The sequence below is a fragment of the Styela clava genome, chromosome 2 (genome assembly GCF_964204865.1).
Source record: "Styela clava chromosome 2, kaStyClav1.hap1.2, whole genome shotgun sequence".
Taxonomy (NCBI): Eukaryota; Metazoa; Chordata; class Ascidiacea; order Stolidobranchia; family Styelidae; genus Styela; species Styela clava.
Genome location: NC_135251.1, coordinates 5212794 through 5239933, shown reverse-complemented (window position 1 = coordinate 5239933; position 27140 = coordinate 5212794). Strand labels below are relative to the sequence as shown.

The following is a 27140-nucleotide window of genomic DNA, read 5'->3' as shown; positions in this document are numbered from 1 at the left end:
CTTTTTGGCATTATTTGCGCAACTATAAAATTTTTCCACTGTATCTTTTGCCAGGTATTTTTTGGCCTGGGGGTCTCTCGCGGAACATGGGTTGAAAATCACTGTGCTATAGGATTATTGGAGTCCTCGCCATCGTAGGGCGGTTCACCAATTGCACACCCAACATGGACTGGTAACCGGAGGAGAGGCTGTGCTTCGCCATACGAATAATAATCTACTTTATCTCTCCCGTGGATAAATATTTAAATCATATTTACGTATACAATTTGTGTCCAAGAACATTTGAATTTTTAATAATAAACAATCCATTTCATATAAATATATTTCTATACTTTTTATGATAATTTCAAACACTTATAAGTCAGCAAGGCAAGAATATGGAAACAATTGCGAAGTGAAATACACTTTAAAATGCGGTGGCAAGATAAATTTAAAATGCAAATACTATATACAGAGTAATAAGCCCCCTCCCAAAACGAAAAAAAAACAAATGAAAATAGAGACGTTATACTTTACACTTAAAAATTCAGTTTGGGTATGATTCACTTTCATGTATTTGCTACTTATAAAGGAATATGACGCTATTTTTGCTTTCGTCTGCCGTAGATAAATGCGAAAATGGGGCCTGGAGGTTCCACCAGGGAATTTTCTGGAAAGAAAAAGTCTGAAAATATCACTCTAAATAAAGGATCTCAAAAAATATCAGAAAAACTGCATATTCATTAGTACCTCAAATGCTCAAAATTGGGCACTCCTGCAGTATGTAAACCAAGATGGCGGACACCGGAACATAGTATGTATACCAGGTTAGGGTTAGGCCATAATTTTATTCCAATTTTAGTTTTAGTACTAGTTCGGGGACTAGCCAAGTGACTACCGTAGTATTTGTACCCGGAATTATAGCCTAACCTGATACACATACTACGTTCCGGTGTCTGCCATCTTAATTCACATACTACTGGAGTACGCAAAATTGTTTCATTTTTACAGACATGTGTCGTTTATTTGCTACATAATAAGAAATCCCATTTTTGATTTTCATTGCCGTTAAAAATGTGGTGAATGTGAAAAAAAAAGTCCGTAAAATTCTAACTACGAAAATTGGTGGTTGAATTTTAAGGTTTAATGAATGCCAAAAAATTTTATAGAAACTTAAAAAGCCTTGAATAAGACATTGTAAAAATAAAAAAATAAAAGCCTTTATATGGTGCCGTTACATATAAATCCTAAAGACATTCCTGACAACACAGGATATGAGGAATGTGGCCTAAAAAGTTTGAGAGCCACTAACTCAGAAAGTCCAAAAGGATTGCGAAAATGTCAGAAATTGATTATGATACAAGTATATCCAAGCAAGAAATAAAGTAGTGACCAGACTATATATATCATATTTCAAGGATGATAAGACAGTCAATGAATTGCTCAGATTGAGGTTTTATCCTACATTAGGCGCATTAGAGATAAGATGCAACCTGTACTTGTTTTGACCATAGGCCAGGGCTACTCAGCTGGCAGACTGAAATCGGACCTTACAGTATTTGATTCGGACCGCACCTAATTCTTTATTTCTGATCATAAGCCCCACTTCATTTTATAAAATGACTTTTATTGTTTTGAATATATATGAAAAGAACTATAACACCATAAAAAGCAATTTTGATTAGCTAGTAATCATTAGCCGGCCGAGGAAGTGCGCGTTTAAGGATGCCGAAATATAATTTCTGGAAAAAACGGACCCAATGAATTTTAAAGTTTTGTATGCGGATCTTGGTTAAAATAGTTGAGTAGCCCTGCGTTAAGCAATGAAGCACTACCTGATCCATACATTTGGCACATCAGCTTATAAGGCGTGTAATCGATTTTTGAAAAAAAGGACCGATAAACACGAAGTCAAAATCTCCAAAAAAATTGGTCAGTCTGGAGTCGCTTTTTAAATGTCTCGGAGATTGGAGAAAATTTTTTCGACTCCACAGGCCTGAATAAGACACTTGAAAAGGAAAAAATATCTTCTTTATAGTATACATGAATTGTTTGAACATAATGGGATTTGGAATCTACCAATCAAAATAACACTATGAATACCGCTGGGATGATGAACAAGAGGGCCCAAGTCTCCAGAAGCGGGCCACATGAGCCATAAAAGGGGGATCACTGCTTCAGAGCACTGGAATTTTAAAATAGATAAGATAGAATAGGTATAATATCAGGTAAAAAACATTTTATCACAACCCCACATCGAGAATTTAGTAAAGCAATACGACACTCGATACATAAAAGAAATATTAATAAAGTTAAATTTACTCTTTTTGATAGTACGTAATAATTTCAACAACTCTGCAATATATATGATATAAGTTTAAAAATTTTGCACATTTAAATGAATCTCAATATTTATATAAAAAAAATCAGTAACTTTGCTACATTTTTACAGACAAGTCTTGTGTATTTGCTACATATAAACAAAAATTGTTTCGCTTTATGTTGCTTATAATTAAATATGGGAATACCATGTATCATGATAAAACTGCATTTCAGAGAAGAGGCTAATAAAATTGCTACGTTTCAACAAAGAAGCCTTGCGTATAGAAATAAATTTGCTGTAGGAAAATACGAATGATGCCAAATATCCATAAAACCTTGATATTCAACACGATTGAGTTGAAAAAAGGCTTCATTGATGTTAGGGTTAGATTTTTTCACATAACTGCATTTTTAGAATACACACAGTCAGAACTGTTACTCTTTTACGGGCAAGCCTTGCTTATTTGCTAACAAAGAAAAAAATTGTTTTTGGTTTGCCGTTCTAATGGTTAAATATGGGATAAAATGCATTTTGAAGTCAAAAGATATTACCTCTTTGCTATTTAGGAATAAATTTGCCTGAAAATGAAAACAACTCTTGGAAAACAAGAAACAAGTCTGGGATGTCATATTTCCCAATTTAAAGAGCTTTTTAATCGAGGCTAGGGTGGGTATTTGTCTGAGTATAGAAGAATGGTGAAATACCAGGATAACTGCTTTTTTATGAAGCGCATTGTCCAAATCGCCACGTTTTGACACACGAGTTTAGTAAAAAATAGTATATTTGCTTTTCATTGCCGTTATTGTGAAAAATTTCTCCCAGAAAATTCTGAAATTCTGCATATTTTCAACATGTTTTTGAATAAAACATACTTTCGCTTTACTATCTGTTATTTAAAGATTATTGTGGGCCGGTATTTTTGAGGTGGGGTTTGAGAACTACTGTACTAGAAATTAAGTTTAAATTGGATTTTTTCTGTGTAGATTTACTTCATATAAAAATAATTTGTTGTAGCTTCCTATTGCTAATAGTTGAACATGAAAGAAAGAATAGGTGTCAGGAAAACTGTCGAAAGTATTTGCTACAAATAATTAACATAATTAACGCACCTTAATCTAACATAGCCTATCTAGTAGTTGGTTATTGATCTAGTGGCATGCGTTGTTTGTTAGCTAGCTGTTAAAGAATTGTAAAGTCATGGGCATAGATAAACGGTGCACAACCGTACGGCCGCTGTGAAAAAATAATGCGGCCGTCCACATACAAAATCCTATGAACAAAAAAAAAAGTTCAAAATATAGGATTTGGTGGCTATGCTTTGCAAACTTTTATCGAACAAATTCATTTAAATTTTCAACATTTTATTATATTTTTGGGGACAAGAAAATGGGGGCGACCGCCCTTTCCCGACTTTCGATTTTTTTCAAAATTGTGCAACCATTATCCATCCAACTTGCTGCAATATATCTGCTCAAGAATACGCCCACTGAAAAGAAAAGTCCTTTTAAAGTAGGCGTGGTTTAAAAGTTTTGAGAACCACTGGCATAGGTAACACAATGAAAAAATAGGTATCAGACTGCATCGAATGAAAGTCGAAGTCTTTTAGGGAAATTAACTTTCAAGTGAACTATTCTTAGATAATGAGATTGAATGGTGTGTTCAAGGTAATGGTCGAAAGAAACATTTATCGGAGAATTTTCTAGTTAATCTCAAATTTTGTAGTGAAATAGGATTTCAAGGTATGACTATGGCCAGTGTTCACTATTAGAGCATTTTTTGCGAGTTATTTTCGCAGTTAATTTAGAAGATTAAGAAAATCGTCATTTTTTATTTTTGGAGAGAAAATTCTTAGGGTTGACGAATAATTTGTGTGCGAGTAATTTTGGCCCAATTTTGCATTATATAACGTTATTTTGCGTAATTATAAGCTATGTGGTGCAGACATAGGAGATGAAGCTATCTGAGATTTTGCATGACCGGCAAAATTCATGTTTATAGTATGATGTTTTATACAAGCACTCCAATTATTGATTCTTCCACAAAAACACAAATTTGACTTGTGCGACAAAAAACATTCTGGATATTGAAAATTGAAATGAAATGCAAGATAGAATTCTGAAATATCAAACTTCATATCATGGGCGGGCAATTACTCTTCTAAATGGGCCAGTTACAGATAATAGACTTGGTACTTGGTACTATACTGGGCCGAAGGATCAAGACCGGATATGGAACTATGAATAAAAAACAGTTTATTTGCAAAAAACTAGTGTATTTAACGATCGCCTGCCTGCTCTTTTCACTGATTAATGCAATTGTTGTTTGTTGCAGAAGAAATTTACATCCATAAAAACTATGGTCGTAATCTCAGCAGGCACAAGTGGGCCTGATGCAGTTCATGAACCGTAATTCGTCCCCCCCTGCTTTATATATATATATGTCCCTTGCAACATTCAATTATTAAAATAAAATGGAAGGGGTGGCGTGGCCTATGCCTAGCCTATGTCAGCACTGCAGGTCATAAAATCTCGCTTTCAAAAACCGTGCAATGCCATACCGAAAAGATATCGGTATATTTGAAATACAGCAACAGCTCTTTGCATTTCAGTGGCTGGAATTGCTTGCTCAGTTTTATTATAATATGCCATGAACAACTAGTGAGAATTGTTCAGCTTTCTGATTTATTCGAAAATTTTTGGGAAAAAGTTTGAGGTGGTTTATACAATGAACAAGTCTTTAAATGAGCCACCGATGCACTGATACGTAATACCTTTACAATTTCAATTTTGTCATGAGCTCAGTTCTCAATATATCTCAACCAAGTTTGTTGTTTTTTAATCAGTAATTGTTTAAGTATTTCCACTTCATTTAATATATCTGTGTGGGCCAAAACAATATATAGTATCGATAAATTCCCTTTGCAATTTTGAAATTTTTCAAGATTCTATCGACACCTTATATATTTGGTGTTTATATTTTTGAAAACGATTTAATCTATTCTTTTATACTCAGGGGAGGTAGTGAGCACGGGGTTATAACTTATAACCCTGAATGTTTAAAATTTAGCAAGGCAAGTGTTCCTTCATTCTTCTTTATAATATCCGAGCTTAGCGAGCGACATTTCTCGTCGAAGTCTGTTTATCTCCCAGTAAATCTGGTCCTCTGGAATAAAAATGAATGAAAAGGGTCAAGGGTCAAACATGAGAAAACCAGAAATAAAATAAAAATTGTTGGGATGAATAGCCGAAGTAGTCCTATTGAATACAGTTTAAGACACAGTACCAATCAACACCACCTCAATTCGTCAGTCGAATAGACACCAGGGCTCTTTACAAAGGACTATTATTGCTGTTTTGAGAATAATGTCAACTCTTACGCCAGCTTCCAGCTCCAAGAAAATCAAATTTTGGGAAAAAAGCTTACGCTTTAATCTGTGGGGAATAGTTATGTACGAGAGGATTGCTGAACTCCTCACCGCTGTAGGGTGGTTCACGTATCCGCTGGTCGGTTACGGCTTCCTCCACCACAAGTCCATACATCTGAAACCCAAAACTGGCTAAATAATCCCAAACCCAGCATGGACTGGTAACCGAACAAGAGGTCGTGGTTTGCCACATGAGTATACAGTTTTTCAGGTTTCCCCTACCCCAGGATAAATATGTAAATCCTAAACTAATTGTTGGATATTATAATATTCGGATACAAATTTTCGATGACTAAATTTAGGGCGCTCTAGAAGTGTGTGTGTACCAATATGGAGGTAACTAATTTTGTTCGCCTACTTTACATCAAGTTGTGTAAAGTGACTGAAACCTATAAGCAGGGGTATATTCAATTGGCTAACACAGCCAGTCCCCAAACTCGTAATAGAACTAAAATAAGGAAAATAGAAATAAAATTATGGCCTAACCTACGGGAGTACCAAATTTGAATCATGAATAGTAGTGACTATGGGTTATTCAACTCTGTTTTGGACATAACAAACATAAAATGGGTCAAAAACTCAATAAAACAAAATTTAGCTTGAATGATTTCATGTCTACTTAAAGGTAATAGACTAAAAAAAGCATCAGATATACAAGGGCCGAACTCAACACATACACTATATCTATGTTTCATGCATGGCCGTGCATACAAATAGAAAATGTCAATTTATCATAAAAACTAATTCAGGAAATGACACAGACTTGCACGATGTGGTACTACGCTCATGTACTGTTAAATCACAATCAATACATTATGACCTAACAAAGACCCGAAAATCTTAAATTTAGTAGAAACGTTTCAATGACTGACCTATTTTATGATCGAAATTTTGGGCTAGTCAAATAAATTGAATATTTAAATACATTTAAAATTTGTTATATCTGATATACAGGGTGTCCATAAAGTTCCTTTATAATTTCAATTTTGTTACAAAGTCAGTTCTCAATATATCTTAACAAGGTTTGCTGTTTTTTAATCAGTAAATGTTGCACGTTAAGTATTTTTACTTCATTTAGTACATCTGTGAGGGCCAAAATAATATATGGTATCAATAAATTCCCTTTGCCATTTAAAAAATTTTAAGACTTTATTGACACCTTATAAATGTAAATTCTTGAATATAGGAATAATAAGTTTCATTCGTAAAATTGACAATTCAACTTTAGCACAGTTCAAATCGAAGAAGCCCAAAAAAATTGATTAATCAAATAGTTTCAGAAACCAGTTATGTCTGATATATCAAATCCTAGGCTTTAGAAATAACTTTGAATATTGATTGAAAATTCATCCTTTTGAGTCGTTGAAATCTGATTTCTAAAGCAATCCACCCTATTAAACCAGTTATTTCTAAAGTTGATTGACGGGGGCCCAAATTAGAAGCGGAAGGATATTCATGGGCAGGGAGAGGGGCCGATACCAGTACGTGTAATTAAGATACCAATACAGTTGAATTGTTACGAATATACACACGCTGTGATAGTGACATAAACGTTACAATTGTCGGTATTCAGAACGCAAAAAGAAAAAACATGAAGCGGTAAACTGTTCCACTCAAGTGCAACGCACCATTGCCAATCATAATCGGCCAATCATAATTGTCGGTATTCAGAACGCAAAAAGAAAAAACATGAAGCGGTAAACTGTTCCACTCAAGTGCAACGCACCATTGCCAATCATAATCGGCCCCCACTTTGGTAACCAATGTATTAAACTGGCTCCCGAACCCGAAAAAAAATTAATCACTTACTTGAATGTTTAACTAAGCCTTTCTTTATGTAACTTATGTAGGCAAGGAAGTCACAGACGCTGGCAATCTGGAATAGAAAAATAAAACTTGGTCATTAAAAGTCCTCGATATTGTTTTGCCAAATTAATGATATTTATCACGATTTTTAGAAAAACGAACTGGCAGGATAGCTACAGTGATAACTACAAAATTTGGAATGTTACCTTACTTAAAAACGAACTGGCAGGACAGCTACAGTGATAGCTACGAAATTTGGAATGTTACCTTACTTTTTAGTAAGATTGAAAGAAAAATTGACTAAAATATTCATTTTGACCTTTTACCTTTGACATTTGAACCGCGAGATGGTTGACTTTAGATATTGGGGTTAATGCCCATTTTCTCCTCAATTCTCACCACATTTTGTTAGCAAATTATTTTGCATTAATTATAATTATTCTATCAATATTCAAAATCCTAGGTGTGCAACATTTTTTGTCGAAGGGGCCATAAAAGCCACTTCTGGATGGAAACATTTAGTTTTTCTCCACAGACAGCGAATTGAAAAGCTCTCACAATGCTAAATTTTATTCATTTATAATTTCAATGGCAAACTTGAAAAAGTTTTTGCATAATTTGTTAACATCAGCTTTGACAGAAGTTGGGATTTTAAAGCGATCCAGAAGTATATGTACCAATCTAGAGATAACTAATTTTGTTCGCCTGTTTTACATCAAGTTGTGTAATGGGACTGAAACCTACAGAGAGGAGGTATAATTACTTGGCTAAAACAGACAGTCCGTGAACTCGTAATAAAACTAAAATAAGGAAAATCAGAATGAAATTATGGCCCAACTCCAACCTGGTATACATACTACGATTATACTTGATGGGGAAATATCCGAGTGTGACAACGGCCACGCTGTATGGCCCATGGGCTGCTGTTGCACACCTCTGTTCTACATTGTTTCTGAAATCAAGAAATCACAAAGCAACTCACCCTTGTTCTGCATGATTGTGAGATAGGGAACCACGTTTCACTGTTGCCACATTTTATCCTGTGTTTGCAACAAATTACTGCACCAGATAACGCGCACTTTCTGAAAAAAAGAAGGGAAATTAGTTTTTATAAATTTTTATGGGTGCAACGACCATACGCATAAAGCAAAAGTGGGCAAGGTTTTTGGTTCTGGGGCCACAAATTTTGCCCACCTAGGAATACAGAACGCACAATTGAATGATAGAAAACTCACATGGACGAGAAACTACACAAAAATATGGAATATCCAGGGCGCTTTCGCAATTTTTTCCAACTGCGAGGAACTGCGCACTCATAATTTCCTAAAGTGAACACTACAGAACACACAATTGAATAATAAAAAATTCACAAGGGGGAGCAATTTCACAAGAATACAGAATATAACTGAGTAAAATATGCATTTTTCAACTTCTTTTTTAGACTAATAATTTTGAACGATGACAATAAACTAGGAATACAGAACTTAAAATTTTCATTTTTTTTAATAAATTTGAACAATTTAAACAAATATTCCAAACTTACTGTATAGCTGGCTTTGAAATCGGCTCTATCATCAAAGTATTATTGTGAACATTGGATAAAACTTTATCGGCGAGAACAGATTGAGAAAACGTTAAACAAGGTTTTATGTCTTCTGCTTCTATCCTTTGGATCAATTGTGGCATCATAGGTGCCATTGTCTCATATTCTGTTGTGTCATAATGAGGTTCATCAATTTGTGAATTAGGATTTGTCACAGAGGTGATTTCTGATTGGTTGATTTTGGTATGATTGACAGCTGTGGGCGGAGCTCCAGAGTCTATATTTTGATCGATGCTTCCTGATTGGTTGGATTGAACATGATTGACAGCTGTGGGCGGGGCAAATGACGATACTTGCAACCAGCTATTCAGATGGGACATCAAGACAGAGTCAACCTAAAAAAAAATATAAAAATTATGAGAAACTACTTTTTATTAGTCTAATATTCCTAAAATATGATCTTGAATGTGAAATTTTGACTTCGTATTTGGAAGGGTAGGGTGGTTCATGTAATCGCTGGTCCGTTACGGTTTCCTCCACCATCAAGTAACCAGACGAGAGGTCATTTTTTGCCATAAGATTAAGCCATCTTATCATCTCTCCCCCAAAGAGATATTATTTTCAAACCGATTTCCAGAAATAAGCTAAAATATGGAATTAGGATTATCCGCATCTAGAATAAAAGTCACCTTGTGAATGTAATTTTTTTGGGAATGCAAAAGGGACTAGGTTATTAAGACTAGTATAATCATATATCGTTTTGTCCTAATAATTTCTGAAACTAATCAAGTTCTGAAAATAATTTTACCTCCTTTCCCATTTTAACGATCTTCTGATCTTTCTTATCCTCTGTTGGGGTCGGAGGCTTCATGTCGGCGTCGCTACGGTTTCTACGATGTTTACGAAGTGGCGAACCTGTGATAACAGAATGACACTTTAGTTAGAATGTGGAGCCATAGCCAAAAATTTTTTCCGGAGACTTTTAGCACTCATGAGTCATGGCCCCCTGTTTATCATTCCAGTGTTATTTATAGTTCTATTGTGATTGGTAGATTCAAAATCCCATTATGTTCAAACAATACATTCTCAACAGAGTGAAAATACCCTGTGAAATAACCTTATCGAGCAATGAAACCAGGAAGAATAGTAGTTTCTTGTAAAGAGAAAAGTAAAATTATTTTTGCACATAGCATTGTGACCCGCCTCCAATGCTATTTGGTCCCAAGTGGGAACCAGCGATGTCAACAATGAATACATCGGACCTCATAAAGTGGGTTTAATATCCCTAACTTATTGCAAACCACATAATGGGCAAACAACGAACATTTCTCCAACCTATGCAAGCAATTCCCAGGGGATTAGGCCTGTATTAATTAAACCAATGCTGTGGTGACATAAATGGGATTATTAGTATTAGGTGTACGAAGTATAATTAGAATGGCTGGATGGCTCAATTAATAAAAAATAATTGATTAAAGGTATTGATGCACACTGATGTAAATGTATCAATTCAGCTTAGTTAGAAAAAGTTGAACATCATTAATACATTAACTAAACGGCATGTGAATAGTTAGAAAATGAATGAATGTTTATCAAACCTCACGAGTCCATCCAAAAATTCAGCAATTGACAAAATAAGTAGTTCTATGAGGCTGATTTTATTTTACGGGAACACCTTTTAAGGAATATGCGAACACTTAATATTGTCGCGCTTGTCCACCAATCATTTCAGCAAACTCTGTGCTCAGCGGTAAAGCTTCGCAACTTACATAACAATATATTTGAACAATGCTCTTGTTATTTTAATCTTAATGAAACTGTAAGTTCAGCAATGACGTCGTACTTCCATTATCTAGGTGTTTATTATCGTCTGAATAAGATAACCTCGGGCAGTTTTACGAGTTTCTATTGTTACATACAAGGTTATTATTGAGTCATAGTAGGTCAAATAACATCATAATAGCAGTTAAATTCGAACTCACTTTAATAAGCGAGGAAGGTTATACCAAAACAAAGACAATACCGAATACATTCTAAAATGTACTTTTATTAAATAATGATGGATTTGCCATATTCAACAGAGAAACGTAAACAACATAATATACGAAATAACATGAATATACTTGAATTAACCAGTTTACTATTCTGAGTATATTTTAAATTCTATTTAGGAATGTTTGCATATTGCAGAGGTTTCCAACCTTTTATGGCCCATAGCCTCCTTCCGGAGGATTTTAGCACTCATGGCCCCCTGTTTATCATTCCAGTGGTATTTATAGTGTTATTATGATTAGTAGATTCCAAATTTCATTATGTTTAAACAATTCATGCTCAATAAAGGAAATACACCCTGTGAATAACCTTATCAAACAATCGAGCTAGAAAAACGAAGAGTTTTCTTGTAAAAGAGAAAGTAAAATCAGTTTTGCGCCTGGCATGGTGGCCCCCTCCCACTGCTCTGTGGTCCTTTTGGTGGGCCAATGGCCCCTGATTGGGAACCGCTGGCATATTGGATATTTACATATATTTATTACAACCTAGCCAAGGTGATAGGAGTCTTAGATAGGTTATTCTCAACCCATCTCAATTAATTCATCATTAGCCTACCGTTTACAGTGAATCATGATTTTGGATGGACGTATAATGTATATATTTGGGGTGTCTGTGAAAACTCTTTAAAATTTAAAAAAGGTATCATCAGACTTTGCAATGAATTCCTTAGATTATATGATTGAAATTCGACCATGTTCCACAAAGATTCACAACATTGGTTACTCATTTCATCAGAAATTTAATAGGCCTCGTGAACTTTTAAAATCAGATGTCAAATTTACTAAATAACAAACTTTCAATCCAAAAAGATTCTGAAGTATTTCTTAAATCACACAAGTTGAAAATTAAATTTATAACTTACTTAAAAGGTCCTTTTTCTTTTTTATCAACTGAGGATGAGATTGTGGGTTTGGATTGCTCGGCGTTGAAGTCAGAACCAGAGATTTCAAAGCCGATACCTCAGTTCGAAGTGCTTCTATCTGAAATATGCAAAAATATTAGAACTCCTGTGCCCTATTTATTCTCTCAAAATCGTGGGCTTATGTTTTGCGATAGTTTAAATAATTGTGTTTTAAATCAAAATTTTAAAAAAGTATTATAGACATACAGGTGGGTCGAAAACAGGATTATAGTTATTACTTATCGATTTCAATCGATAAGTATGTTGATAGGTATTTGTCTGTTAGATGCACACGATATCTCACGAAAGCGAGATTGAATCTGCTCCAGATTCTGCCTGTGCATTCATCATATGTCGGACCAGAAGCCTATTGATTTTGAAGGAATTATGTCGTATAATTAGCGAGTTATTAATTAATTAGTGATGGGACCCAAGGTGTCACTATGGATTGAGAGCGCTGATTTGGGGGATCCCCTAACTTTCGATCGATAAGTCTTCTGTCTCTGAGCGATATTCTCGTTATATTCTGTGTTAACAACCCTGCTTTTGTGTATATTTCTTTGAGTGAAATTATCATACTCTTTGCGACTCCTAAATGTCATTGTGCGTACCCCTGGGGGAAGGCAATGCTAAACCCAAAGTAGTGCCGGAAACACTTCATATATGAGTGCAAAAGACTTGCTCAGAGTGAAGGTTCGTAAATGCTACACGAAATGAAAATAATTCAAATCAGAAGTGTCCATACCTCCCCTATTGCGGCATTTAGTCTCTTCTCAGCCACAAATTGCTTCATATTCGCATCATGAACCATTTTATGCGCTTCCTCAAACAAACTAGCTGTCAGTTCTTCTAATTCCGCTTCAACTTTTGAGCGAACGCCGCTCAATTCTTTACATTTTTCATCCTTTACCTCTAATTCCTAAAGATAAAAAAATTGTTTAATTTTAACAAATTTTCAGGGTAAAAATGTGCGAAGGCAAAGACTTTAATCTTTTTTTGATTAACTACGTTCTTTGTCTAAAAACCAAGGGGGAACTTCTCTATGAAATGGTTCATGTCCTTTCCCAGTTATCGCACCCAACAATATTATCCGGTCACGCTTCAAAATACCAAATCAGTTGCGGTTTACGTTGGGAATGATTTAGAATTCCAGCGCAATCTGCATTCATAATCATAACCCTAACTGAATTATGCTAGAATTCATATATTAGTGCAGTGTTTTCAACCTTTTTCGAGCCAAGGCACACTTTTTTCAGTGAGAATATCCCGCGGCACACCACCAGCTGAAAATATGGGGAAAAGACCTGATGTTCACCATATAAGTGTTATGTTGTTAATATAAGATCTTCAACATTGAAGAAAGATTTTGAATAGGACATCCTGAATAATAATCAAATAAAAACAAAGACAAAAAGCAAATCACCACCTGATGCTGCCACCGTCTGATATAGAACAGTACTGCACTACATGATTACTCTGCCGGGCGCTACACCGCATAGACACACAATTTGGAGAATTTCTTACGGCACCCCTGACAATATTTTACGGCACACCGGAGTGCCGCGGCACCCCGGTTGAAAAACACTGTATTAGTGAGTGAGTAACTGGCAAAAACTATCTGGTTCTGTTTGTATTTTTAATAAAAGTTGGACACAAAGTTCACATAAGATTATTTTTGCCAAGTTGATGTTGGGTATACAATGACTTTTCCCCACCAAATAAAATGATATTCTAGGACTTCCATTAAAATTGTTTTGCAACACAAGAAGATCAGATATTTTACCAAAATTTGGCCAACTTATTTTATTCTCAGGAACAGTTTTTTATACCATTCAATTCACAAATTCCTAGTCAGCTTATAGGTTTTTCATCAATTTGCAGAATTAAAGAAACTTAGATTCCCTGAAAATAAGACAGGGTTTTATTTCAATTTTATTTCGAAAAATAACCCAAAGGCTAATTTTTTGAGGATGTCTTTTATTTTCATTTATCAAAAACAAGATAGAGAATTACGAGATTTTCAAATATTCAAAATATGAAAACCGATATCTATTTCCTTGGCTTTAAATAACACGTTTTTATTCGAAAAAACTGCTAAACACAGATTATTCAAAAAAGGGGGCTCCCGAAGTATGCGAACCAAGATGGTGGACATCGGAATGTAATATGTGTACTAGGTTAGGGTTAGGCCATAATTTTAGGTATAAATACTACGGGAGGCTCTTGGCTAGTCTTCGAACTGATAATAGGACTAAAATAAGGAAAATTGGAAAAAAATTATCGCCTAACCCTAACCTGTTACGTTCCGATGTCCGCCATCTTGGTTCGCATACTTCGGGAGCACCCAAAAAAGAGCATATCATAATCTTCTGGAATGTCTTGCAAGTCACTAGATTCATCAATTTCAATGAAGATTTCATTTAACTGAATTTTTTGGTTAATTTTTGCAAAACAGTTTCGAGCAATAAAGGTCTCACTAGGTTTTATTTCAAGGACAGGGCTAATTTTAAAATCAATTTTGAAATTCAGGTCTTATTTTCGGGGAAACACTGTAGTAATAAAACTAACCTTTTTAGCACTTTCAAGTTCTTGTTGCAGCATAACGATCGCTTTTTCTTTCAAATAATCCACAGAGTTTGATCGTGCTATGGACGACAAATCTTCATCATCGAGCACAATATCATCTGTTTCGTACATCCTTCCGGAAGTTTCTGAAGACAACATTACATCCGCGGACGGACTATCGGACGCAGTGTCATCAGTCAAGTTGTCAGGGTAAAGCATGCTCATTGAAGCGTCACTGTTGTTATATGAACGATGCTCCATTGTAGCGACGACTCCAACTGTTGCGTATCCGTTTTCAGTTGCAGCATCTTTATTTTGTATTTCGTTCAATGAAGCGTGTCCAGGTGTGTTGTTCAAGCAGTCACCAGTATCCTCCTTCGGCTTATCACCAATTCGCAATTCTTTAACATTGTTATTTATTGTTAAAACTTGTCCCTGTGTGCCCCCAACTATTGCATCCTGACCCTCAGACATTATTTCTGATTTGCTAGCATAATTATCTCACTGCTGACAGAACACAATTATTTCAGTTTCGTAACCGAAAAATATTTGATAAAAACAAATAAAGACTGTGATGTTCTAGTTTAATAATAGTACACTAGAAATGGTGGCATTCTTTCATTACACACACAGTGACAGTTGACATAATGCCTGCAATGCAGGAATCTGAAAGATAGGATTTTCATATTTCACCACTTATACCCTTCAGCCCTTTTCTGGTACTTCTCTGAGCTACAGGAGTGGTCACTCCTCTACGGCCCATGGGCCGGGGCCACGGCCCATCTAATTGGGCCACATGGGCTGTGGCCCATAGCTTGATGGGCCGCGGCCCCATCAGGAAAAATTCAATTATCTTAACAAAAATTTCAATTTTTACCAAATTGTCAATATTCGAACCAAAAAAATATACTCCCGTAGTATGTGGAGAAATTTTTTACATTATAGTTCTATTATGAGTTCGGGGACTAGCCAAGTGAATAGTTTCTTTACACAACTTGATGGGCCGCGGCCCATAGCCTGAAGGGCCGAGGCCCAATTCGATGGGCCGTGGCCCCGGCCCATGGGCCGCAGAGGAGTCACCACTCCCACTCTCTCTGAGAGTGCCGATAAGAAGATTTAATCAGATGTGCAATGGCAGGTATATTTCTTTGACGGATTAGCATATTATATCTAGGAACTAAAGGACCTACACAACTTGACATAGACCAGAGGTCAGCAAACTACGGCCCGCGGAGTACTATAATCCGGCCCGCGACGCTTCACTGAATTATAGTAATAAAAACAGCTGTTTTTGACGATTATATTCTTTGAGTAACAGAATTTATTGTGAGACACGTGTAGACTAAATTATAATATAATCTAACAAGTCTAAAATTCACTATTACTCGTTTAATGAGCCTATAACTTATTTAGACAAATGGCAACAGAGCGCAGAAATATTGATGCAAAGCGCAAAGGGTTCATTTCAATGGCGCCGAAAATATTCAAATGAAACTTTTTGAGATGCACTGCAATGAGGAAATAAAATCTATATTTTATTCGAGAGATGTATCACTGCTTGATTATTATTATAAAAAGTATCATCCGTTCGTTTTTCAACTTTCTAGAAATATGTGCGGCCCACCAATGACTTGCAACCCCTAATTTTGGCCCGCGAGTGACAAAAGGTTGCCGACCCCTGACATAGACGATCGAAATAAATTAAACTTAACGACAATGTGCTTAATACTCAAGTCAGCAAGTTATTTAATGATTTAAATGTACCCGTAACTGGTATTTAATGATTAATATGTGAATCCTATCATACTTATTAAAATCTATAAATAATACAAAAACTACCGTAGGTAACTTAAGTCTGTAAGTTGCTGTCAGTCCACACGTTTCTTGACTACAAAACTACCGCAGCGTAAAATGCGGTTTCGTACCTTTTTTTGTTGATCGAATTAAAATTTGATTACCAGTAATGGTACCTAGTTCCCATCCAAATTTGAGAGAGAGATTACCGGTAGTTCCCATGATTCAATTCCCAGAAAATGAACATTTGATTAATACACATAATACTCTACTCAGTCATATATGCACAAAAATACCACTGCCCCAATACATGAAAAAATATACGGTACACCTGAACAAACATAAACGCGGTACCGGTACGGCAGGTACCTTTTTTTTTTTTTTTTTTGTGCCAAATAAATTCCAATGCCAAACGGAATTTTCGTATTAATATTTTGGTATCAAATCATTTTATTATAAATATATAAATAGATATTTTTTTTTGTTTCCATGTTTTTGTTTATCATTTTTTAATTTAATACGGTACGGCAGGTACCAATACCGTACCGATATCGGTACACAGTTGAGCCCAATAAACAGCAAAGCGGAAAACGGCAGCACCTGGTACAACACCGTGAAGCTACTCGCACAGCAGCACGGTGGCTTTCGTGTGCGACCAAGCGAAAAGTTATGGATATCATGGCAGAATTGTAGGCGGTGCTAAATTCCCATACGCAATAATCAAGCGAGTGAAAATAAAAGATACATTCGGTATTTCTGTGACTTAAAATAAAAAAAAGCACGCAAGAAAAATAAAAGTTTTGAAGGGGATCATAAAACCACAATCTTACAGATGTGAGTTAATATTCACAACAACACTGCATGAGTAAACATAAATTCCTTCAAATATCACAACCGAAATCGAACTTCATTGACTTCTCTTTACACAAAAAAATACCAAATTTTAAAATTATCAGCAAAAAGTATATAAATCTGAAAATAAACTGCCTCTTTTGCTTCATTATATTTTTGTTGTTCACCATTGGAAGCGCTGGTGGTACATACGTTCACAGAAATTACTGATTGTGACTTTATAAACACCCCCTCGAGGACTTTGACTCGACCATCTCGGGTTGCACATTTGTGGTGCAAGGTTTCAATTGTCTTTTTGATATATTTAAAATCAGCAACAATACCTCAATTCATAAACTGTTTCCAATCAACTGGTAATTGTTTTGTAAGCTGGACTGTTAAGTATGTATTTCAGTTTATTGTTTTTATATTTTAGGGAGTATTTTGCCTTTAGAGCGGTTTGGGAATGACCGCTTTTGTAATCAACCGTAATTGGTATTTCACTGGATCAAACCTATTTGTGTTCAGTTCTAATTTGCATAATTTCAATTGTCGACATGTTTCTTGCTGACGCAAGACCAAACTCAGCATGAAAAAAAAAGTCTCATTTCCACGAAGAAACATTCAGAAAAGATGCTCGAAATGCATTCAATGGATTTTTATTCACAGAACTGTCCACTGACAGCTTCAATGAGGTGTTCAACATCTTCATGACCTCACTGGAACATTTACTCGACACATATGCATCTATGCATCTTGCAACAAAAATAAAAATTCTATTCAAACCCTGAATTACGAATGATATCCAAACATCCATTAAAATAAAAAGTAAAATGCATAAAAAATATTCTATGCATGGCAGTCAGAGCTAACGCGCACATTCCAAAAAATTCTTAGTTCACCTACTAAGAAAATTGAAAGAAGCCTATTATTTGTCAAAAATGAAAAGCAATAGTGGAGATATAAAAACAAACACGGCAGACAATAACGGAGATTGTGAACATTAAATCGAGGAACGACTCCCCAATACCAGAACTAAAACTTCAAAATGTTTCCATAACGTTCGCAGATGTTCCCACAACGAATGTACATTTTTCGGGGTTCCATTACATTTGAACCCACGTACATTTGAACCCGCGACGATTGCATCTGCATACTATTGCACCTACAGAAAATTTTTTTGATTTACGGATATTTGAACCCATACTAACCTAACCCATGGGTTTTAGCACCTGCATATAGATTGAACCCGCGGATATACACATGGGTTCAAATGTACTTGGGTTCAAATGTACGGTCACCTTTTTCGGGATTTCTCAGAGCTCCCGTTAAGGCGTCGATTTATCTGCGACCAACAAATGTGACCAAAGTCTTCACTACCATTCTTGCTTTGAAGAAGGAAAAGGCCACAGGCTCATATAACATCTCGTCATTTCTCCTAAAGAAGATTGCTGACATAATCTCACCCATTATAGTACATTTTTTCAACACGTCAATAAGAATAGGCATATTTCCATCTACACTGAAACTTACCAAAGACATCCCATTATACAAATCAGGTGATAAAACTAATCCATCAAATTATCGATCTATCTCCATTTTATCATGTCTGGCAATTTTTTTTTTTTTTGAAAAACTTCTGTATTGCAGATTAAATGATTTTTGTGATGAGAACAAATTAATTAATAAATGCCAATTTGGCTTCCACAAAAATCACTCAACAAGCCATGCCATAATTGACCTCACAGAATATATCTATGATAAATTCGAGAAGGGAGAGCATGTCTGCTGTGCCTTTTTAGACCTGAAAAAGACCTTCGATACCGTAAGTCATAGCATACTCCTTCGCAAACTTAGTCACTATGGAATTCGAGGTTGAGCACATGCCTTCATCAAAGATTATCTGCGGGACAGACTTCAATTTGTCGAAGTTGACTCTCATCGTTCCCATATTCTTCCAATTGAAGCTGGAGTAATCCAAACATCTTGCCTTGGCACATTGTTATTCGTACTTTTTATAAAAGACATCTCTCATTGCTCTGATTTGATGACTAATTATTTGCGGATGACACTCAGTAGTTCCAAATCTTTATTAAACCTCCAAAAACACGTCAACCTAGAATTGAAAAAAATTCATAACTGGATGCTATCGCTATGCAACAAGCTCACCATTAATTTAGAAAAGTCTAAAGTAGTCCACATTTAGCCTAATCGCAACTACAACAAAATTTTCCTAGAAATTAAAATCAATGGAATTGAGCTCGAGTGTACCTTCATATAAATGCCTAGTTTAAATACAGACAATCGCCTACAGTGGGTGAGTGAAGTGCGAAAAAAACTTTCACGTTCGGAAGGCATCATGAGCAAACATCATTCAACATTACACAGATAGAAACACACTGAAAACAGTCTATTATTCTCTCTTTCAAACATATATCCAATATGCAGCTATTGCTTGGGGATCGGCCTCCAAGACAAAACTAAACCCTATAAAAGTTTCACAGAACAGGGCTGGTAAAATTCTCTATAGGCATACTGCTCATATTACCATGAATATTATGTATCACGAAATTGGTCTCTTGAAGTACACCGATATTTATCAACTAGAAATTTGCAAATTGATGCATAAAATTTATAATTGTTGCCTTCCAACGACGTTCAACAATTCCTTCGCCAAGCAAATCAGTGTTCACAAATATAACATATAACACTAACACATTAGCATCCACATCATCACTTCATGTGCCTCGCCAGACTTACGCTAAAACTCAAAATTCACTCAAATATAAGGATGTTATAATGTGGAATGCTATCTGTGCCGAAATACAAAGCATGTCATACCAACTTTTCAAATCAAATATGAAAAAAAAATTCTTGTCGACTTACTTCGAATGTTTGGAACAATCCGATTAAGATCCTTTTTGTGGCTGTTTTTATAACACCGCCTGAAAAAATAAAAATGCGAAAGATTATCGAACCACCGTAATGTTGTATAATTGCAGTAGTTATATATTTTGTATTTATTACTTTACTGCAACTAATTTTCTCAATTTCATAACACTTGTCTCTTTTTATGACAAACGTTTATTACTGTATTTGTTGGCCTTTAATCAGTAAATATGTTGATATTCGATCTCTGTAATTGAAACAATACCCTGAGCAATTACACATGTTATTTATATGTTTAAAAGCAAACCAAACATGTCCTATCAACAGGATTTTTTGTCGACTTACTTCCAATGTTTGAAACAATCTGTCTTTGTTGCTGTTTTCATACCCTCACCTAAAAAAGAGAATGATGATTAAGGTTATTCAACTATCCCTAATACTGTAAATATTGTATACATGTGATATTTGACATTTTATTTGTAATTATTGTATTACGAATTTTCTCAATTTTTCCTTACTCTCTTCTTATATGACAGAATAGATTTTTGTATTGCTTGTCCATTATTCATTTGTTTCGGAAAGGTTTATTTTTGAACTCTTAAATTAAACTTTGTCCAGAACACCGGAACAATGACATATATATTTATATTATCTGTCTAGCACAAAATATTGTTCTTGATAATTGAAACATCCTAATGGCGAGAAAGAAAAACCTTGAAGAAGGTGAAAAGCTCACTAGAAGCTTTTACGAAAAAATTAATGGGTTCCATGGGAAATGGATCAAAATTACGACTTAATTGAAATGCTGAAAAGATTACTCATGTTCGCCAAATTTGATTCAACAGATAAATGAACCGCAGCTCGCAAAATTGCACCAAGTACTTCTATCTCCATTTTTACGTAACATTACGTATGGGCAAACCCTACGTATTAGAAAGTAAACGACATAGAAAGGTAAAATGAATTTATTGACTAATATACACAGCATTTAAAATGAAAAGCAATAAATGCAATTTGTAAAATATTCAATCATATTTTAGTTATGTTGAACACAATTCTGTTAGTTTTCGCGGCGCATTTAGCAACTCGCCACGGCGAATTAGTAGCGCACCTTATGGAAACCGCTGCATCACATCGTTTTTTTTTATCAATTTTATCCTTTCATTTTTTGGTGTTCCGCGAGGCGAGATAAAAAGCGTAAGTGTTCCGTGGCCAACGCTAGTGTAAAGGATGCGAACCACAAGATTACAGAGGAAGAGGATTTGAACTCGGATCGATATGCTTCCCGAGAAGGAATGTATAACGCAATAAAATCTATGCAAAATAATAAATCTCCGTCTTCGATGCTCTAAGAGTTTCACCTAATCTTCTGGAACTTCTTTCAAAATCTGTAACCATAGCTAAAGTAAAATTGATATATAAAAACTGCGATAAAGCATATTCGAAGAATTTGAGACCAATAATCACATTAAATGCGGACTATAAAATTTTATCTAGAATTCTTGCCTAACTCCTAGAACCGGTACTAGAATAAATAATAAATTCATCCAAAAAATGTTAAACAAAGTTGTATGGAGAATGTCAACTAAAACACGGATGCCGGTCTAAGATATTGTAAGAAAAAAAAATCAAAATTAGTGTGCCGCGAGAAAAAGTGCTACTGTGGCACCCACATTTGAACATATGCTGTCGAATAACTCCAAATGTCTCAGGGATTCCTCTGTTGAACATCAACTTTGCATCAATTCTGGCTCATTCCGTAAAAATGGTGCGTAATTTTTTCGTGAGTGATATCACACTTTTGTATTCTATTACTGAGTGCTATTAAATTTATTAATTGTTCGATATACTTTTTATGTTTATTGTTTGTACATGTGTCTTAGTATCAAAGATTATAATATATTGGTTTGCATCCTCGTTCAGCCATTCGCAAGTGAAGATGTTGCTCTCGACCACCCAACTGGTGAAGTGCGTGAAATACGATCAGATCTTGTACAAAAGTAGTTGTACATATATATACATATATAACTGATAAATATTTTCAACTATTATATTCTCAATCTACACTTCCGCCGCTACCATATATAGTATATACAGTACATTGTGCATGTATGGCTGGTTTAGGGGAGGCATGTACACATATTGCCATAACTAGGGTCATAAATTTACTTATTCGCTAAGTTTGCTTCTTCTTTAGATAACACCTTCAAAAAGACGTTGCTCAATGTTATATTCACGTAAACGTCCGAACAAGACCAATTAGAATTGATTTTACATGTGTTACGTTCACTAAATATGTTAGCGGGAAACAACGAAACAAACAAATTAACGCATTCACCTTCAGTAAGTAGGCTAGCGTTGCGCTACACAGCAACAACAGTAAATGAGAACATTTTCGTGTATTATGCTGGATGGCTGAACGCAAAAGCGGGACTTTTGGTTGACTTGTCGGGACGGCGGGACAAGACGCTAAAAAGCGGGACTGTCCCGCACGCATAGTAAGCCTAGCCATAACACTTTTTGCAATAAAATCCCTGGTTAAACATGTGTCAGAAATATCTTGCACATCACAGTCGTGCTATTGGCTTTGCGGTCTAACAGATGATGGGAAATGTGCTAAAACTTTTCCAGGTCATCAGTAGATTCATGCCACGGTCTTCTTTTGATCAGTGTCTCGTATCTCAAAATTGATTCAAAAGGTATCAACGGATTTTACATCGTGTCTTTATTTTACTGTGTTCTTTTGACTGTTTTTGGTGGACGGGCACGTGCTTGTACGTTTTTAACTTTTTCATTGGGTTCTACCCGTCCTCCAGGTCCTCTACATTTTGTTTGACCGTTTGTTGTTGTTTTGTTTCTTTCAGAGTGACCAAAATAAAATTGATTGATTGCTACACGATGTTCGCGATTCGACAGATCGGACGCCATTTCGACTTCCTACGCAAACAAAATTAAGGAATGCAATAACAGATTTAATGATGAAGTAACATCACAAACAATAGAAGCATTGAACCTCTTAGTTGAAGACAGATATACTGAAAAATAATATGTAGCAGAAGTTAGGACAACAATAGAGTAGAAGAAGTATAGTTCCAGGAAATATGGAAGTATTTCAAAATTATGCTTTAGCAATATTAAAACAAGGTGGGAATATTGGGGATCAATAAATGCAATAGTGACAACAGAAGATATAATTCAAAATGACAGAGGATACAGCAAAGCTGAAACAGATGTAATGTAAATGATTAATGAACAAATAACAGAAAGAATAAGAGCACTAAACAGTGAAGAATTTTCTCAATGGACAGATTATTAGAAGGATTTATAACAAGACAAGAAATGGCAAGAAAATTTATCTCAATATTTGGAGGTTTAAACTTACGTCAAATTATCAGAACAGAAATTAAAAGATTAACAAGCACATAGAAAAGAGAGAGTGAATAAACAGTTGTTCGGTGCAGAATCCTCTTGGTGGTCTTGAACAAAAAAAGCTAAAAATAGTGGAAGAAAGCATCGCTGGCGACCATTTGCAGAAATCAACAAAGCAAAAAGAAGAAAAAAAGAGCAGGCAGCTGCTACAAATAAACGGTCGAACCGCCAGCAAAACAAAACTGAAGACGAAACTACAGAAGAATAAGACGAGGCGTGGCTAGATCAATATATAAAAAAATTTGAACAAAACGAACGCGATATGAATGACATGGAAGAGATTCATACTGCTGAAAGTAGCAATGTTGCTTGAACCAGAAAATCTACATCTAGCGGCGGCTTTTCGACTGGCGTTGTGGCTACTAACTATGCCGAAGGAACAGATCATGCCTCTTACAGAATAGTAATAAAAGAGGCAATAAATCAAAAAGCATTAACACAAACAGATACAAAATGGGATGACGTATTATGGAGTGATAAATTTGGAGATGGACACGCATAACCTCAAGGCGGACGTCGCCGAAATTACATTTGGCACAGGTTCTATGAAAAAAGAGAGAAACCCGTCCCCGTGACATTTATCTCGTATTATATTTTCGTTTACGTCCTATATGTAAATATATATATTTATGAAAACCTTTTGTGTTTTATTGGAATGATGGAACTGGGTGACTACACAAATAAAGGGTTAAACGTGGGAAATTGGGATGATCATCATGTTGAAGAATACTTAGATAACTTACTACCGACTATAAATGGCGAAACGCAGGGCCAGCGACGAAAACTGGAGCTCACAGGAAGGCATATCGAGTACCTCCGGTGTGAAAAGACAAAAAGGAAATACCTTTGGCGATCCAACGGATATGAGCGGCAATCGTTCGAGATGTTGGTGCTTCTCCACCGTTTCCTGCGAAAACTTGATACGAGAAACCGACGCTTGGTTAATATACGTAGGACCGTTCGAAGAAGACTCTAGGCGAAAAGTAGCCCATGGTATAACAACTACTGCAGGACGAACTTGGAAATCCAGACAGCCCTTGCGGAAGAAGAGGGTGTAACAAATATTGACAGCCAACAAGATTGTAATTCTGAACAATTATCTAGCGACTCTGAGATTATGTAGAGATACATGGGTGAAATACATGTACAAATGAGGCTGTATGGATGATATTCCGGCAAAACTGAAACGATGGACAGGCATTTCAGAAAACCATCAAGATGTACACAAAAGAGTTCTGCAATGGCACCAACTCATAGTCGTTGCCTAGTGATCAGCATTTTGAAATGGGCAATGTTAGGCAGTAATTTATGACACAAGACCTACAGATTAATGAAAATTTTGGGTTTTACGTGAAGTACAGCTTCTATATTATGACTAGGAACAGTTTAGTACAATGAAAATAGTATGCAGTCAGTATGCAATAGTTGTGCAGTCAAGTGAATAATGTCAAGTTAGCAGATATGATTCACTGATTAGGTGTGGTAAAACTTTCGAGTGTAGTATAAAAACATTGTAGCCTGTAAATAGATTGTTTTTGGATGGAAAAAATGGATATAAGAGCAGAATCAAGTGTTATTTCACATGTTATTACATTCACATGGCAGTAAAACATTTTTTTTTCAGTAGTATTTTAGTGTTGCTGATATTTCGTCAGCCACACACAATGACGATTCGGAGTTTGAAGATTACTTGAGTGATGGAGAGGATGATGATTGCATTGCTGGCCACAAAATGAACAATTGTACGGACCAAAATAATAGTAATTCAGATGACAAAATTCTTACAAATGATGCGATAGATATACCAGAAATAAATGACACTGAAAAAATACCAAAATCAAAAGCTATATTTAATTTCGAAACAAGACGTTTGCTTGTTCCTCCATCACGATTCTAAGTACAGTTTGACAATATCCCACTGCAGTCTGAGCCAGGTGCTAACCGTACACCTTATGAGTATTACAATATGATTGTAACTGACGACATGTTTGCTTACTTGGCTGAATAGTCAAATAACTATGCTCCCCCGGCAGCAGAAACAACATTATGTACTACTGCAGATGAACTCGAAAAGTTTGCTGGAATGTATTATCATATGGGTTCGGTTGCCATGCCCAGTTTGGTCCATATTGAAACAATGATACACGCTACCAACCGCGAAACCGATTTCAGAAAATTTGTCGGTATATTCATATAACAGACAAACATGGAACCGACTGTGGTGAGGAAAAAAGTCAAGAAACGTTCCTGAGACCGTTGAGCACAGATGTCGTCAGTTGAGCAAGTAAGAAAGTTAACACCAATGACGTCGCCGGCAACAAGAAGGCTTTGTGGACGCCATTTCCCATCAGTGCTTCCGAAATAGCGTGAGAGATTGTGTAGTTAATTGAATACAATCTCGCATGCAAAAGTTCAAATAGAAATGGCCACAGCGCAAAAAAAAGTATTGAATCCGAAAAATCGACATTGCGACATTCTATGCCCGAAATTTTGACAGTGCGACAGAAGCTATCCGAATACGGCCGAGTAAGCATATAAATACTGAGATAATAGACACATGCTTTTTTTCAGGATTTATGCTGCTCATCAGTATTGTTGTTACGGGTGTGTCAAAATGAAATTCAAAATGTCAAGACAATTTCACATTGATTCTGATGAAGAATACCAAGTTGATCTTGGTTGAGGCTGAAGAAGTTCAAAGGTACGACCGGTCAATAAACGCGCACGTTTCAGCACCAAAGCCTTGCGTCATTGGTAAATATAACAAATCAATAGGCGGTGTTGACCCCATGGACATGATGTGCTCTCTGTATAAATATCAGCCGAAGAGCAAGAGATTATACATGTATATTTGTTATCACACTCTAACCGTAGATCAATGCATGGTTTTTATACAAGAGGGATTGTATCGCACAAAATAAGTATTTTCCCCGGAGGAAATAATTTTTTTGTACCCAGAAGTGGTCTTGGTTAACAGAGGATTAAATATTCCAAAGTCTCTATCAGACTTGTATTCTCCATCTAATCGTAGTCCTACCTTTACTGAATTATGCAGTAAATCTGAGGAGTTATTGACCAATATCAGTGTGTCAACACAGCAGTTGAGCATTTTTATATTTAAGGTTATATTTGAAAATCCGTCAAATTTGTTACCTAATTACCATTACCATTTGTTTTATCTAAACAATTGAACTTGTGAAGTGGGACTTAAGATATGACAGAAGCAGAAAGTGGTCGAAAAAACAATCGTGGCAAGGAAGAATAGGGGCGCGAATGTTCAAGCCAAACTGATTTGCGAGCAATGGATGTTTGGTCAAATTGAGCTAGAGATCATCCGGTATTGTTTAATAACCGTTCTAAACAAAACAAAATAAATAAAAAGAGTAAAGAAGATTGTATCGCGGAAGGAAAAAGCATTTGTATATTATTTTCCCCTTTGAACTTGATTTGACTTGAGGCTACATCTTGTTCATTTTATAATAGGAAAAGAGTTTCCAAAATCAAAGGAATTCATGGAAGAAGTTATTATTTTGTCTTTCAGTGATGCTGTTTAGTTATTTAGTATTATTGCAATACCTACTCAAGGGCACATTATATACTGTTC

The 27140-nt window shown here is 35.6% G+C and overlaps 1 protein-coding gene across 1 annotated transcript; it reads right to left on the bottom strand.

The window, feature by feature from the left end:
* Positions 1-304: 304 nt before the first annotated feature.
* On the bottom strand, positions 305-15132 carry LOC120335762 (guanine nucleotide exchange factor for Rab-3A-like). The gene is made up of 8 exons (XM_078109700.1): positions 14597-15132; positions 12774-12947; positions 11990-12107; positions 9884-9990; positions 9076-9470; positions 8515-8614; positions 7536-7602; positions 305-5464 (listed from the first exon to the last, which is right to left on the bottom strand). Exons 1-8 carry the CDS (start codon positions 15065-15067, stop codon positions 5385-5387), a joined length of 1512 nt encoding a protein of 503 aa, XP_077965826.1. The 5' UTR covers positions 15068-15132; the 3' UTR covers positions 305-5384.
* Between the last annotated feature and the right edge of the window lie 12008 nt (positions 15133-27140).

Bases quoted from the DNA above. Each gene is read 5' to 3' on its own strand.
- LOC120335762 (XM_078109700.1), bottom strand. From the start codon at position 15,067: ATGTCTGAGGGTCAGGATGCAATAGTTGGGGGCACACAGGGACAAGTT. The intron at 9,991-11,989 runs GTAAGTTATAAA...CTGTTATCACAG, and splicing joins AAAGAAAAAGGACCTTTTAA to GTTCGCCACTTCGTAAACAT. The intron at 5,465-7,535 runs GTAAGTGATTAA...TTTTTATTCCAG, and splicing joins AGGCTTAGTTAAACATTCAA to AGGACCAGATTTACTGGGAG.